We start from the raw sequence: 16630 nt of genomic DNA, 5'->3' as shown, positions 1-16630 counted from the left end.
ATGAGGGTTAAGGGGAAGAATGGAGCAAGCACACGGGCTGAGCTCGCTCCATACACAGCCGACACCTCACTGCAACGGGCGGAGTCAAAGATCACTTTGATTCTGCGCCGTTTAACACCCTAAATGCCGGTCAATCACGACCGCGACATTTAAAGCGTTAGAATCAGTGGGGCGCTCCCTGAAACAAGCGCCCCGCGGCACGATCGGTCGTTAACAACAGTTGTTATGGCAGCCTGGAGGCCTAAGAAAGGCCCCCAGGTCGGCCATCTTTGTACACCTTTGAAGCTCTGCCTCCGGCAGGGCTTCAAAGGAGACGGTCAGAATCTCGACATACTGCAATACGTTAGTATCCAACGATCGCTGCTTCAAGTCTCCCGGGGGGACTAATAAATAAAAAAGTTAAAAAACTTTACGTTTTTTTTATGTTCCAAAAAAAAGAAAGTATTAAAAGTTAAAAAAAAATCCCTTTTCAAATTTTTTCCCTAAATCAACGTTAAAAAAAAAAAAAGTTAACATAACTGGTATCGCCGCGTCCGTAAAAGTCCAAACTATTACAATATAGCGCTGTTTAACCCGCTCGGTGAATGTCGTAAAAAAAATATATAAAACACGCAAAGTGCCGTTTCCTGGTCACCTTAGCGCTCCAACAAAATGAAATAAAAAGTGATCAAAAAGTCGCATGTACCCCAAAATGCTATCCGTGAAAACTACAGCTCGCCCCGCAAAGCCCTCACACCGCTAAATTGATGGAAAAAATAAAAAAGTTCTGGCGACAAAACATTTTTTCAATTTAGCAAATGTTTTTGTTTTTAAAGTGGTAAAACATATAAATTTGGTATCGCCGTAATCGGATCAACCTGTAGAAGGTGAATATGTCGTTTTTACCGCCTGATGGACGCCGTAAAAACAAAACCCAACCAAAAAATTGCCTAAACACTGTTTTTTTGCCCATTAGACCCCACAAATAATTTTTTTTTCAGCTTCCCAGTACATTACACGGCAGAGTAAATGGTGCCATGAAAAACTACAACTTGTCCCGCAAAAAACAATATGGCTATAGTGACGGAAAAATAAAAAAAATTATAGCTTTTGGAAGGTGTGGAGGAAAAAACAAAAAGTGAAAATCCAAAAAATGGCTGAGGAGGGAAGGGGTTAATAAATTAGAGCTGCAATACCACTCACAACCTGTGGACAGGTGTGGCGCTGCTTTTAGAAAATTTTTCTTTTTTTTTTCTTTATCTGGACAACCCCTTAAATCGGTTCTATTCAAGTGAACGGGGCGGTGTTTTATCTGAAAATCAGTCACTTCATTCTAAGGATCGCTGTGCGTCCGGTCTCCGTAGGAGGACCCCGACCCCGAGCGATCAGTAGGTGACAAATCCTGTTGATTAAGAAAACCCCTTTACGATGGCAGGGATTAGAGGTTTTAGGATACATGTCCATCTGATGCAGGTCAGCAGTATATACCAGGACGGTGGGGACAAGACTTGTAGACAAGGAAGGGGTTAAGTTTTCACCTGCGTCAACACGCTCTCCATCTCCGCTTTCTTCTCGGCTGTGCATTTCTTCTCAGACATCAACTTCTGGAGATGAGCTGCAGGGGAAAAATTTTTTTTTTTTTTTTTTATAAGCAGTGATGATAAATGTGCAAGAGTACAAAATACACACAAAAATCCCACCACTAGGGGGCGCTTATTGCATGCAGACTTCAATGGGAGCATCTGTGAGTTCCCTGGGAGCCGTATAAATCCATATGCAGAAATTTCTATTAGGTGAGACAGAAGTAGGGAACAGATATCAGGATCAGACTACACAGGGTTTGTTAGGTTAGTAGTCTGTTACCATGGAGACACATAAATCTGCATAGGAGGTGTAGACATTAAATCGCAGGAGATTTCTTCTTGTTCAAAGTGCATTCCTTTTTCTTTTTTTTTTTATGTATTAGAGCAATGAAACGGTAGATAGCCTTCAACTCAATGGGACTGAGGTGCAGTACCAGGCACAGCCACTACCAAATGTGCAGCACTGTGACCGGTAAACAATGAAGGGTCACCATGAGTCGGACTCACAGACCTGATCTTGATGGCTTATCAATGGATGGGCCATCAATATTATAGTCTCGGAACGCCCCTTTAATTCCTTCCCGTCGCAGCCGTTTTTCGGATTTTGACTTTCGTTTTTTTCCTCCCCAGCTTCCAAAAGTTGTAACTTTTCGCATAATTTCCTAACAGATGTTTTGCTGCGGTTTTTTAGTGCAAAACGCACTAAGAACCGCTGGAAACCCGCAGGTGCGCGTACACATTGCTATAACCGATGTTTAACACGAAGATTCAATGCACACGAGGCGTAATACGTGCAGTTTTGCCGCGCGGACTCACATGCGGCAAATCCGCGGAATAATACAGTACCAGCACAGTCAATGAGATTCCAGGAAATCTCATGTACAGGCTGCGGGACGCGGAGGCGCCATACGGCAGCGAGGGAACGCGGAGGCACCATACGGCAGCGAGGGAACGCGGAGGCACCATACGGCAGCGAGGGAACGCGGAGGCACCATACGGCAGCGAGGGAACGCGGAGGCACCATACGGCAGCGAGGGAACGCGGAGGCACCATACGGCAGCGAGGGACGCGGAGGCACCATACGGCAGCGAGGGACGCGGAGGCACCATACGGCAGCGCGGAGGCACCATACGGCAGCGCGGAGGCACCATACGGCAGCGCGGTGGCACCATACGGCAGCGCGGTGGCACCATACGGCAGCGCGGAGGCACCATACGGCAGCGCGGAGGCACCATACGGCAGCGCGGTGGCACCATACGGCAGCGCGGAGGCACCATACGGCAGCGCGGAGGCACCATACGGCAGCGCGGAGGCACCATACGGCAGCGCGGAGGCACCATACGGCAGCGCGGAGGCACCATACGGCAGCGCGGAGGCACCATACGGCAGCGCGGAGGCACCATACGGCAGCGCGGAGGCACCATACGGCAGCGCGGAGGCACCATACGGCAGCGCGGAGGCACCATACGGCAGCGCGGAGGCACCATACGGCAGCGCGGAGGCACCATACGGCAGCGCGGTGGCACCATACGGCAGCGCGGTGGCACCATACGGCAGCACCATACGGCAGCGCACGACATTGCATGAGGCCACAAGCTCTGGACATTTTGCTTTTTTTCCCCCGCAACATGTGAACAGACCCCAAGACTCATTCACAATCTTCTCACCCCATCAGGAAGACACAGCGGATATGATGATTCCAGCACACGGCGGATGTTTACGTCTTTACAGCGATGAGATATTTATGGTGTTTGTGGCGTCGCATATATAGAGGGCGAGGGGTTTACTTGCCTTTAAGAAGATGGTCGGCCCGGAAGCATTCTCCGTTCTTGACGTCTTTGACCATAAAATCTGCAAACTTTTCTACATGTCCGGACGTCCTGAGAGAATGACGAGAGGGTGAGGACTAAATCAACGCGACAGTAACAACGCCCCTCCCCCAACTAGAGTGCACGCGCCGGTACAAAGTATTCACGCTGCTTCAGTAAAATAACATGCTGCAGACTGCAAGAGAACTGCCAAGAGGAGGCAGAGCAACAAAACTACAGGATCAGACTTCCCAGGGCTGGTTTATAGTAGGTAACCATGGAAACACATAGCTCTGCATAGGAGCTGTATACCCAAAACGGTACAATACTTTTTTTTCTAATCAAAACTATTTGCAAACTTGCTTAATTTTTTCTTTCAGATGCATCAAAGCAATAGATAAAAGTTGCAAAAGTGTCCCCGTCCTACTGTATAATAAAAAGTTCAGCAACTTAAACACTAATATACCCAGAGTGTGCCAAATTCTTACAAGTTTCAAGATCTGATTGCTTTCATTGAATGGAAACACACGCCCCTGGTCTTGATAAGTTACGTTCAGACGTTGCAGATTTCACCCGTTCCAACGCAAAGGATGAAATCTGCTGCAGTAAAACTCCGCCAGGTCAGAACCCCCCCTTATTGTGTCTGTATAGGGACAGGCGGCGGCGGGTAATTACTTGAGGACGGGCTCGGGGGTGAGCATGGTGCAGTCGATCTCCAGGATCTGCTCCTCTTGTATAAAGTGCTGTCTCCACGTCTGGATGATGTTGTTTTTTAAAGCGCATCCAACGGGTCCGAAGTCGTAAAGTCCGCTGACCCCTGGAATCAAAGGAACAAAATCATCAACTTAGTCGAACGCGTAGAAAAGAAATACAAAACAATTATAATAAAAGTCCATTAATCCGGCGCGCACTTGTCCGGCGTTCTGCTAATCTGGCATTGGCACGGCTATTATAGTGCAGCGCGCGAGACTTACACAGACAGTGAATACTCTACAGCCTCAGAATCCTGACCTCATGCGCGAGACACGCTACTGGCCGGTATAGTCGCCATGGCAACCACATGACGCACCTAGTGTATCATGCTAATTTATAGAACCCGTGCTCGATACTCTTCCGGCGTCGTATGTTCACACACGTTAATTGTTCAAACAGTTTTTAAAAATGACAGACGAAATTAGAGTCCGTGCGCATCTTGGGCTTCGTTCACATCTGCGTCAGGACTCCGTTTGTGGGTTCCGTCGGACCTTTCCGTCAGTGGAACCGATTTCAATGGTGACGGACCCGATGCAAATGCCCACAGGTTGTGTCTGGTATTGCAGCTCAGATAAAAGTGAATGGAACGGAGCTGCAATACCAGACAAAACCTGTGGACACGTGTGGCGCTGTTGAGGATAGTGGTCAGGTTTGTTTTTTTTAATCCTGGGTAACCCCTTCAATCATTGTATAATGAGAAGTTTTGCAACTTTCGATTATACTTTGCGTTTTAATTCTTTAAGGGGGACACCCACGAGTCAATGTTATGGCATTTTGCAAGGATATGCCATTCTGATCAATGGGGGGTCCAACATCTGTGACCGCCGGGGGTCCAGAGCATGAAGGGACCGAGGTTCTATCATGTTTTGTCCCGCACGGCCGCGCTCCTGGCCACTCGCTATGCCGGAAATTGCAACCGAGCTTCATTTAACTGCAGCTCCCAACACAGAGACGAAAATCAGCTCTGTCAGGGACATGTCAGACGTTTGTCAAAGTTTAGCTACACTAGGCTGAAAACCTTTACAGACCTAATGCTTCACACAGCTGAGGGTTTGTTTCAGTTGTATCCAGTCTACACAATCCTTCGATCTAAAACAGGATGATACAATGTATCAGTGCAGGTCAAATTAAACAAGCCATCAGGATATTAAAAAAAATTTGCTGCTACAGGATTGTGTAGTCTAGATACAATTGTAGCAAACCCTCCAGCTGTGAGAACTAGTCAGGGAGCTTTCACATGTGCCGTTTGGATGCAGTTTTTCCGTTTTTATCCACTAACCAGGAAATTAAAAACCAAAAAATGATAAGAATCTTTCCTATATACAAAGCATGCTTAGTCCCGTACAGGCTTTCAGTTCACTGACGGCAAGCAGAGATCTTAAAATAGTATAAGAAGGAAGTAGATTAGAAAGTGGCAGAACGTATTACTTTTTATTTCCATAAGACGGGAGGAGCGGCTGTGATGTAGAATAGGATTGTAAGGCCTTTATAATTAACGTTTACAGAACAGACTCCAGATTAAAAAATAAGTAAAGCAGCGCCAGGAAGAATTTATTGTAATCTTGTGTGGCTCGGGCTTATAAACGTAAATGAATTTACACGCAGAGCCCGTAAAATACCAAAATGTAATTATAGAAGGATCACACCCGGGGAGCAATGTGAAAATAAGACGCAGTTCTGGATCACTGACACTAGAGGGCGACGTGAGCTGTAAAACAACTTCTAGCTTATACAGAGTAACCTCTGAGATGACCCCCCCCCCCCCCCCCCAAAAATTACATTGAAAAATGGTCGTCTAGTGGGGTGTCCCTCTCAATATACATAGAATATATGGGGAATTAAAGATCCCACACAGAAAAACCAAGAGGTGGTCTCAGGTATAGTGCAAATAATGTAATTCCCCGTGTATATCGTGTTATCCCAGAAAGAATATTTAAGATCCCCCTTCACACCATTATATAAAGCATATCCGGCTTTTAAAGGGCCAGTAATGCTATAAGCTGGGGCCCAGCTTACCCTATGGTATTGAAGGTCCAAGCACGGACACCCCCACCGATCGCTAAAATGAAACGGCAGAAGTGCTTGGGTGAGCGCCGCGCCGCTTCATTTCCGTTCGGCTTTCCTCACAGCGGGTGTCCGGGCTCAATAGAAAGCCTATGAGCCCGCACACCACTCGCTCTGATTTGCACTGAGCCCGTACACCGCTGTGAGGACAACAGATCCGAAACTAAGCGGCGCGGCGCTCACCGGAGAGCTTCTGCCGCTTCGCTTTAGCGATCAGTGGGGGGCTCAGTGCGCAGACCCTCACCGATCAAAACTTGACAGGTCACAAGTTTTTTTAAAGGTTTAGTTAACCTTTAAATCCAGAGGCTGAGAAACGGTCATGACATAATACGCCTCACAAAGGACTGTCTACATTACATACAATTGTAACAAACCCTCAGCTGTGAGAAGTATGAAGTCAGGACAGGTTTTCAGCCTCTGGATATAGACAAGAATGTTCCAAGTCACTGACAGCAAGCAGCGTAGGCCATTTCACCGCACCGTCCGTCTGTCCGTTTTTACAATTTACGGTAAAATTATCACCTCCATATATAGCGAAGGCCTGGTCGTAAAAGAAACGTCTTTTCAGGGTGTCCTCCATCTTGGTTCGGTCCACGATGTCATCCTTGGGTTGCAGAGACAATTCCTACAAAAAAAAAAAAAAAAACTTTTACAGCCTGGATTATGCTCTAAAGCTGCAGTTCTGCTGGTTTGCGGAAACAGTCAGCAAGCTTGTTGTCAGACACCTCAGCAGAGAACGCATGTTGCCGTTTCCGTCAGCTCCATAGACCTTGCACCTGCCCGGCCACTGCTCCATTTAAACCCTTCCTAGCTGCCATCTTGCCGCTGGACGGACCCCCACCGATCCAGCATTGATCACCGATCCAGCATTGATCACCGATCCAGCATTGATCACCGATCCAGCATTGATCACCGATCCAGCATTGATCACCGATCCAGCATTGATCACCGATCCAGTAAATAGGTGATAAATGCTTTTGGCTGGAATACCCCTACCAGGAGGTGTTGGCAGTGTCTTGCGTCCCATTAACCACCTCGCCCGGGCCCGCACACATTAGGGATCTCTTACCTTGGCTTCCAAGATCCTTTTTCTGGCCTTCAGTTCGGCCACGGCCCGGTCCACGTCCACCTGAGGAGCCTTCTCTTCCTTCAGCTTCCGGACAACGTTACCCTGCAAAACGAAGCGAGAACAGAGACGTCAGAGATGTCTTTTTATCATAATTCCCTTTAGTTTTCTATTAGGTATACCTTCAGTGTAAAGCATGGTGGTTTTCATTCTGGTTAGCACAGTTACACCCTCCCCTAGTCTAGAATATGTTTTATATTTAAGCTCTATACAAATGTCTGAATATAGCCATAGCGACAAGACTATAAACCCCCATTCTTTACACTGCTGGCTGCACTCAGAACTGGAAAATGATGCGAAATAGGAATTCCTGGGCGTTTATATTACAAAGTGACGACTAAGCAGCTTGTCCAAAGCTTACACCCTGTTACATAAAGTAGAACCCCTGCTGTTTTCTGGGCTCCGCTGGGATTGGCTTATACCGCGGCTAAATCCAGCGATTTTACGTCCTAATCCGATGTTATTGCAGACAGAGGCTCAACCAAAGCGCGAGGAGACCCTGAAAAGACCCCGAGTCACAGAGTAATAATCGTCTCATTCACCGTGGTGGGTCCGAGACCCCACAGCCGGCCACACACAAGCAGCGTCTAATGGGATCCTGCAAATGGGTAGACAGCGCCACCTAAAGGAGACTCCACACCATAGACCCTGACTACATCCCCCCAGTATATGCTGCGGACCCCTAACAACATTTACAGCCAAAGGGCCCCGGACGAGGGTCAGGAATAATAACACAGCCCCGTTCTACACACGTGATGGTTTTGCTGCAATGTATTAGCGTAGCCAACACATAATGCTGCGTTTAGTTCACAGAAGTTTGTCTACATTAATACACTGTAACAAACCCTCAGCTGTGTGAGCAGGACTAGATCGGTTTGGGTTTTCAGCCTCCAGCTATGTGAACAAAAATATTTTTGCTTATACAAAGCAAGCAGAGATCTTGAAAACGATGAGGAAGAGAAGGTCAAAGTAGATTAGAATTTTGTAATACAGTCAAATCTCCTTTAATCCGGAATCATTGGGAGCAAATAGGTGCCGGATTATCAGATATTTATAGAAAAGTAGGAACACGCGGAGAGAAAGCGCCAAAGAAGCGGAGAAAACGAAATAGGAAACTTTATCTTCTGGTGTTTACAAGTGCCGGATGATCAGACTTTCCGAATTATCAAATGCCGGATTAAAGGAATTTCACTGGAAACCTCCTGTAAGGCAAGGAGCGTTGTGCCCTGGCTAGATCTGTTGGAAATTTGATGGGAAAAATTGCGCCGTGTGCGGTTTTTCCGTGTCCCGCAAAAATGAACGATAGTGTATACAAAGCCCAAGACCGGTCCGCATTGGAGTCGGGGGGTCCAGCCACTTTTGATGGCAAATAAAGCAGACTGCGATATTCCTGCCGCCAAAAACACGGAAATGAGACTTGTCGTACGATGTATCGGGCTCCGCGTCGCAGTTATAAACAGAAGCCGCGACTGCGGTAAAAACGCTGCTTCACGCCAATTTTTTGTGGGGGGGGTAGTTGAGTTCCATGTGAGTAAGGCGGGGGCGGGGGGGGCTACGAGGCGGCAGACACAACCTCAAACTTTGCGCCATTCAAGGTTTGGGAAAGCTGGGTGACACCTGCTTTAACACCGGCCATATTAGTGGTCACCCAGCTTTCCCTGAAACAGATAAAACAAAGGAACAGCCGAAAAAGAACTTCTAGAAACCGGACAGAAGAGGAACAATCAGGGATTACGATTCCTTCGGATTTTTTCATTTAAAGGGGAAGCGTTGAATTATTGTCTCTCCGGCCGGAGCAGGTGCGGAGTTATTACATCAGACGCTGAGATTTGGGATTTCTCTCCTCTGTCGTCTCCTCTTTCTTTTAGTCTGCGGGGAAAGACTGAAGAAGACGTGGCTGGAGGGGGGGCTCATACATCACTCCATCGGGGGAGGGGGGGCTCATACATCACTCCATCGGGGGAGGGGGGGTGTGAGGAGATCCGCACGCTCAGCAACAACTCCTCCGCTTTCCCTTCTCACCACATGGAAACCCTGTAACTGGATGTTTACAGTCTGCACGGTACAATCCCCTACAAATCAGAAATAAAAGGGTTAATCCTTATTGTGGCCCCCGTTCTCATTATGACACGGGCAGATTCAGACGGTGAGACGGGCATCACGGGCGGCGACCGCTACACCGACCAGCTTACAGGACCTCGGAAACGGGCAGCACAGGAGTGGAAAAGGGGGGGCGCAAAAATAATCCTTTTAGTTTCTCTAAAGTGTCCGATAGCGCGCGCACTTATATCGCGGTCCCTTAGGCCTCGTTCACACGGCGCACATTTGATGCTTATTTTGGCACGTTGAACGCACCAAAATACGGGTCTAAAAACGCTTGATTAAGCTTCCCATGCCAATCAACGAAAAAGCGCCACCATTCGTGCACACAACGCGTTTTTGTTTTTTTTACCCGAGCGCATTTAAAAAAACACATCGCGTAAACAAAGCACTGGATCAATTCTTCGGCGCTGAAAAAAAAACCGCCAAATGTTACCAAATTCAATCGGAGTCCTAATTACGGACCAAAAAAACTCAGGAACCGCGCGCAAAACGCGTCAACGCTTTATAAAAACTTTTTTGCCTGAGGACACGTTCACACGGCGCTCAAAAAATACAACGTGTCAAATACGCTAACGTTTCTGGTGAAGCACTTTTCAAAATAAAAGGCGTTTTGGACGCGTTATCCACGTGTTTTGACGCGTTTTGTCCATGCTAGGACTCCCATCGACTATGGGAAGATTGGGAGCGTTTTTGACACGTTTCACCCGTTAAAGAATTGACCCGATGCTTATTTTTTTACACAACGCGTTTTTATAAACACACAGTGTGAACGGGACCTTAGGCTACGCAGCGACTGGTCACCCACAAGTTGGGAGAAAGTCGCAGCATTACCGTAACGACCATCGCAAAAAGTCCAACCTACAAACACAACAGCCGTTTTTGTTTCGTTCCGATGTTAAAGGGATTTCCTTTTGAGCGAAATCAAGTAAAAACGCATCTGGCGTCACGCGGCGGAGGGCGGCGCTTTGCAATGTTTGTCATTTGGTCGCCGCAGGTCAGTCCGCAGAATCTCACCACGTGCGCGTCACGGCCCCTTTGTCGTAGGAATCGGTGAATTATTATATCCCGGTAATTTAAAATCATTTATATTGGAACGACGACGCCTTTGCTGGCGAGGACGGCGCAGCGACCTTTTACAGGAAGAGCCGGCAAAGCCTGTCGTAGACGCAACGACTCAATCACACGAGATCTGCGCATGTTTACCGCCTCCTTGGTGGCGCTGCTCATTGGGGTCATGGGTAACGCCTCCTCTTTGTACCAGGATTGATAGTCGTCCCCCCGCCCAGTGTGCGCCCACTAGTAATCGATAAGAATGGCGCATACTGCGGCGCTGTACGTACCAATGCACGTGTAAATAATGCCTACCTGCGCCATTTCTATCCTCATCGCTCCTGAGTGCGGGTATGATGAGAACGCCACTGATGCCCCGCGCGCCCACCATCAAGAAGCTGAAGTGCCAGAATGTCCAATAAATTCCTGTTAATCCAGAACGGCCCCGTTGTTTCTGGATTATCAGGATTTGTGGATGTTCAGGGGGGACTATATGCAAATTAACCAGCCAGAGCCCCCTCCACTCTTATTCTCCAGTCTATGCCAGCAGAAGCCTCCGATAATTAAAGGGGTATTCCAATATGTTCATGTCCACGGGACCGGCATCAACCGGCACCGGTCCAGGCGCAGAATGATTGGCTCTCCATTCAATCCTATTGACGATACGGAAACGGTCGAGCTGGTAAACCATTAAAGAGCGGCACAAGCGATCGCCCCCTCTCCATCCAATTTCCGCCTGGATGCAGAGACCACCTAACCGGGACGGAAGGATCGGGTGATTTGACATAAATGTTGGGAATACCACTGTAAATGGTTGCCCGTTTAGTGGGTGCCACCACTTTGCCGATACCCCCAGTCAGGGAATGCTGGGAGTTCTAGTTTTGCAGCAGCAGTAAAGCCACAGGTTGGAGATCATTGATCTACTGCATGGTGGATCTTTTCAATGATCACTTCCCCTCACTGGATACAATGTTGAAACAAGGGATCAAGTCACTCGCCCTGTTCACACAGAGTTTTTTTTGCAGGCAGAAAAATCAGCCTCAAAATTCCTTCAGGATTTTTGTGGCAGATTTTGACCTGCCTGCGCTCTCTTCGCCACGTTTTTCAGCCACGGTAATTGAGTGCCGCAGGCAAAAAACGCCACGAAAAACGCTTTCTCTGACTCCCATTGATGTCGATGGGAGATGTTTTCGGACGTTTTTTAGCGTGGTTTCCGCGCCCAAAAACTCCATGTGAACAGGGTCCAAGTCTTCAGTAGCCACGGCGCAGTCACCATCACCTTGTAGCCCAGGGTCCAGTTAAAGGGGAATTCCAGAGACTCTGTAGGGGGCAGCAGGGGACTTGGGGGTCTTCCCTGAACCCGCTGTAATGCGTCTTATTAAAGGGACAATAACCTTGCCGTCTGTCTTCTCTCCATCTGTAGTTGGAAATCTAATGTTCCCTGTTATCAGCCAGTGTTGGAAAGTAGCGCCCCATGCGGCAACATTTCAAAACTGGCGCAGCATGCCACATCATTGGGTGACAATTAATAAGGGAACAAATACAGGGGTGGTCACTCAGCTTTCCAAGAATCCTGATGGGCACGGTGACTTCTGCACCATTATGTAACTAGGCAGGTTTGTTTGCCTAGAAAGCTGAGTGACCAGCAATAATTCTGCCATTACACGGAGTGGTCATCCAGCTTTGCTAGTATCCTGAATGGCAAACCTACTTATATACCTGATGACATCTCGGAGCACCAGTATCACCGGATCACCAGACCGGCCTGTAAAGCTGGGGGAGAATTCTAAAGAGAGATGTAATGGCAGCCATAGTGTCTGTCACCCAGCTTTCCCAGATACAGATAGAGCAGGGTGACTCCAGGACGTGCTCCCTCCTGGTGCGGTTTATCCACCGTCCTCCTTGTATCTACACCAGGATGTAGCAGGTGGATCTGGTCCAGACTCCTGCGGAGGTCAATATGTGATTACGGGGGTCCGGCCCGATCCCCTAAGAAAAGAGCGAAGAGCCAGTGCAGGGGCCGTGTGTACAGAGCAGCATGAGGGACCAAGGGACACTAGGAGGCTCCTGCCCCGGAATAGGACCGCTGAGCCCTCATGCTGCATCCTCCCCTAGAAGAACCACCAACACATGGAAGAGGCAGGAGTCACCCCAGACCAGTACCAAGGGGCACATAAGGTATCTACCCCTTACCATCCTGATAGAGGAGGGGGAGAGTTATCAGGGCAACACGTGGGAAGTCAAAACATCACAAGACACCCCCAGGACCCTAAATAATGTCACCAGTAACAAGATTAGGGTCTCGTTATGAAATGCTCCCCCAGATTAGGCAAATAGTAGTAGGTCCAGTATATAGTGCACCCCCAGGTATATGAAGCACATCCTCAGTATACTAAAGAGAACCCCCAAATGTACCCAGGACCCTCCACCAATATATCAAGCACATCCTCAGTATACTAAAGAGCACCCCCAAATGAGTCAGATCACCATAAATGACCCAGGATTGAGCCCAAGTATAAAGTGCACCCCAAGATTACTAAAACCTCAGACTAGCACCTCTAATTCCTTCAAGTATCACATCTCCTCTCTATACACTGCACCCCCATATCACCTAGACAAAATGCATAGGACCGGATCCCCTTATATAAAGTGCCCCCCCCTGATTATATAGGACTGGATCCCCTTATATAAAGTGCCCCCCCCCAGACTATATAGGACCGTATCTCAATATATAAAGTGCACCAGCAGAATATATAGGACCGGATTTCACTATACAAAGTGCACCCCCAGATTATATAGGACCGGATCCCCTTATATAAAGTGCACCCCCAGATTATATAGGACCGGATCCCCTTAAAGTGCCCCCCCAGACTATATAGGACCGGATCTCAATATATAAAGTGCACCCCCAGAATATATAGGACCGGATTTCACTATACAAATTGCACCCCCAGATTATATAGGACCGGATCCCCTTATATAAAGTGCACCCCCAGATTATATAGGACCGGATCCCCTTATATAAAGTGCACCCCCACATTATAAAGGACCGGATCTCATTACACAAAGTGCACCCCCAGATTATATAGGACTGGATCCCCTTATATAAAGTGCACCCCCAGATTATATAGGACCGGATCCCCTTATATAAAGTGCACCCCCAGATTATATAGGACCGGATCCCCTTATATAAAGTGCACCCCCACATTATAAAGGACCGGATCTCATTACACAAAGTGCACCCCCAGATTATATAGGACTGGATCCCCTTATATAAAGTGCACCCCCAGATTATATAGGACTGGATCCCCTTATATAAAGTGCATCCCCAGATTATATAGGACCGGATCCCCTTACATAAAGTGCACCCCCAGATTACCAAAGGAGCAGCTATAGCCCTCCTTGATTCCCTGCACCCCTATATTACCCAGTACCCCCTCCAATAACGTGCTCCCCCATATTACCCTGCCCCCATTCTCACCTGCTCTTTGACCGCCAGTCTCAGGGGCGCCAGCTGCTCCTCCACATTGACTTCCATGACTGGGGGGACTCTGGGGGGCGCCGGCTGTTGGTACTTGGAGACTTTGATTGTCCGGGATGAAGCTCGGGCGTGCCGGGTGTACTGACACAGGGAGCCGGGCAGATGTCGCAGGAGCAGGGCGGGGAGGGACCTCAACACGAGCATCACACACCTCACTGCATGATGAAATCTCTGCCACAGCGACCGCCGTAAAGCGGCACCCGCCGGTAACTGTGCTTTACGCCTAGGAAGTGCCCGCGACGCCATGTTGGTTGCGGGCATGACGCCCTTTCTTCTGTACAGCAGCTCTTTGCGTATGCTGGGGGTTGTAGTTCCAGGCAGCTCGAGGAATACCCTAAGGGGACCATGGACAAAGTATAGTCGCCATCATTTTTAGGAATATTTTATTTTCACTTATTTTTACATAATCTACACTCCCATAAACAGTGTCAGAGAAAGGGTGCCCTCATAAATAGTGACAGGGTGCCCCCATAATGCATAGTACCACTCAAAGTACAGACATAAACAGTGCCATCCAGAGTGCCCCCATACACAGCCCCATCCAGAGAGTGCCCCCATACACAGCCCCATCCAGAGAGTGCCCCATACACAGTGCCAACCAAGGAGTGCCCTCATACCCAGTGACAATCAGAAAGTGCCCCATACACAGTTTCAACCAGAGAGTGCCCCCATACACAGTGCAAACCAGAGTGCTGAAATACACAGTGCCATACAGAGTGTGCCCTCATACACAGTTCCAAACAGGGAGTGCCCCCACACTCAGCGCCATCCAGAGAGTGCCCCCATACACAGCCCCATCGAGAGAGTGCCCCCATACACAGTGTCAACCAGAGTGTGCCCCATACACACTGCCAAAGCGGGGCATACACAGTGCCAAAGTGGATGAGTGCCCCCATACACAGTGCCAACCAGGGAGTGCCCCCATACACAGTTTCAAGCAAGGAGTGCCCCCATACACAGCGCCATCCAGAGAGTGCCCCCATACACAGTGCAAACCAGGGAGTGCCCCCATACACAGTGTCAAGCAAGGAGTGCCCTCATATACAGCACCATCCAGAGAGTACCCCCATACACAGTGCAAATCTGAGAGTGCTCAAATACACAGTGCCATCCTGCGAATTCCCACATACACAGTGCCACCCAGAGAGTGCCCCCATAAACAGTGCCATCCAGAGAGTGCCCCATACACAGTGTGATCTAGAGAGTGCCCCCATACACAGTGCCATCCAGAGAATGCCCCGTACACAGTGTTTACCAGAGAGTGCCTTCATACACAGTGCTTACCAGGGTGCCCCCATACACAGTGCCAACCAGAGAGTGCCCCATACACACTGCCCACTAGAGAATGCACTCATATACAGAGCCAACCAGAGAGTGCCCTCATACACAGTGCCACACAGAGATTACCCCCATACACAGTGCCAACCATAGAGTGACCCATACACAGTATCAACCAGAGAGAGCCTTCATACACAGTGCCAACCAGAGTGCCCCCATATACAGTGTCAACCATAGAGTGCCCCATACACAGTGTCCCCTAGAGAGTGCCCTCATACATAATGCCCCCTAGAGAGTGCACTCATATACAGTGCCAACCATAGATTGACCCATACACAGTGTGGGGGGCACTCATAAACAGTATTAGCGCCAGTTAAGTGTTTGATTCAGTGAAGCGGTCAGTGACTGAATGTTCCCGCCAGACAAACTCCTTCCTTTGCATTAGATCCGCCTGCCCGTCCAGGAGCTTCCCCTTCCACAGAGACACCTGGACAATGAGATGGTTGGTAAATTGCTGCAACTTTATCCTGATTTTGTAGACAGGACATATGTATGGAATCACCAGGCAGGTTGTCCTGTGCCACAAGCGTAGCGTGTTCATGCAGGTCCATGTAATAGGTCACTTAGGCTAAGTTCACATTTGCGCTGTGACTTCCATTGACTTACAATGGGGTCCGTCAGGGTTCCGCGGTGGTGGTGGTCTGCACGCAGCGCTATTCTCCCCGTCAAATCTGGTGGAATTTATGATGGAGACTGCAAATGTGATAGTGAGCTGCTGGAAAATTAACATTGCTGCTGCCATGAAAATCTGCATAATAGTGACGGAGATAGCGGAGGGTTTATAGATAGATATGTCATCAATGTCTGATCAGTGGGGGTCTGTTGCTGGGTCCCTCTACAATCCTGAAATCCCATGGTGCCACTCCTGACCTGCATTGTATAGGAGCTGCAGATGTATTCACTAGAATGGGGCATTGTTGCAGCTCCTACACAGCGCTGGTTTAGGAGTGAAAAAGCTGAAGGGGCAGCTGTGCTTTAGCCAGTGGGAGCAGACCTTGATGGCATATCACACAGTAACACATATCACATAATATGCCATGGATGTGTTTGGTAGGAAAATCCCTTTAAGTGCAGTTTAATAAGCAGACACTAGAGAGAGGCACTGAACCAAATTTTAAAATTACTACAGAGATGTGCCATCCATAGACAGCAGTGCCACCTTCTTCTTCTCCTTCTCCTTCTTCACCTCCTTTTCCTTCTCCTTCTTTTCCTCCTTCTCCTTCTTCTCCTTCTTTTCCTCCTTCTTCTCCTTCTTCTCCTTCTTCTTCTTCTCCTCCTTCTCCTT

General features: G+C 48.4%; 1 protein-coding gene across 1 annotated transcript in view; it reads right to left on the bottom strand.

Moving 5' to 3' along the window:
* The window catches only part of GARS1 (glycyl-tRNA synthetase 1), a 29569-nt gene extending 15301 nt beyond the window's left edge, over window positions 1-14268 (bottom strand). Inside the window, exons 1-6 of the mRNA XM_075827779.1 lie at window positions 13948-14268; window positions 7257-7358; window positions 6710-6812; window positions 4046-4187; window positions 3354-3442; window positions 1518-1594 (exon numbers count right to left, since the gene is read on the bottom strand). Coding sequence (XP_075683894.1) covers window positions 1518-1594; window positions 3354-3442; window positions 4046-4187; window positions 6710-6812; window positions 7257-7358; window positions 13948-14268 — 834 coding nt within the window. The remainder of the gene's footprint in view (window positions 1-1517; window positions 1595-3353; window positions 3443-4045; window positions 4188-6709; window positions 6813-7256; window positions 7359-13947) is intronic.
* Window positions 14269-16630: the final 2362 nt, after the last annotated feature.

This window comes from Rhinoderma darwinii, chromosome 5 (assembly GCF_050947455.1).
Source record: "Rhinoderma darwinii isolate aRhiDar2 chromosome 5, aRhiDar2.hap1, whole genome shotgun sequence".
Lineage (NCBI taxonomy): Eukaryota > Metazoa > Chordata > Amphibia > Anura > Rhinodermatidae > Rhinoderma > Rhinoderma darwinii.
This window is presented reverse-complemented; position numbering and strand designations above follow the sequence as displayed.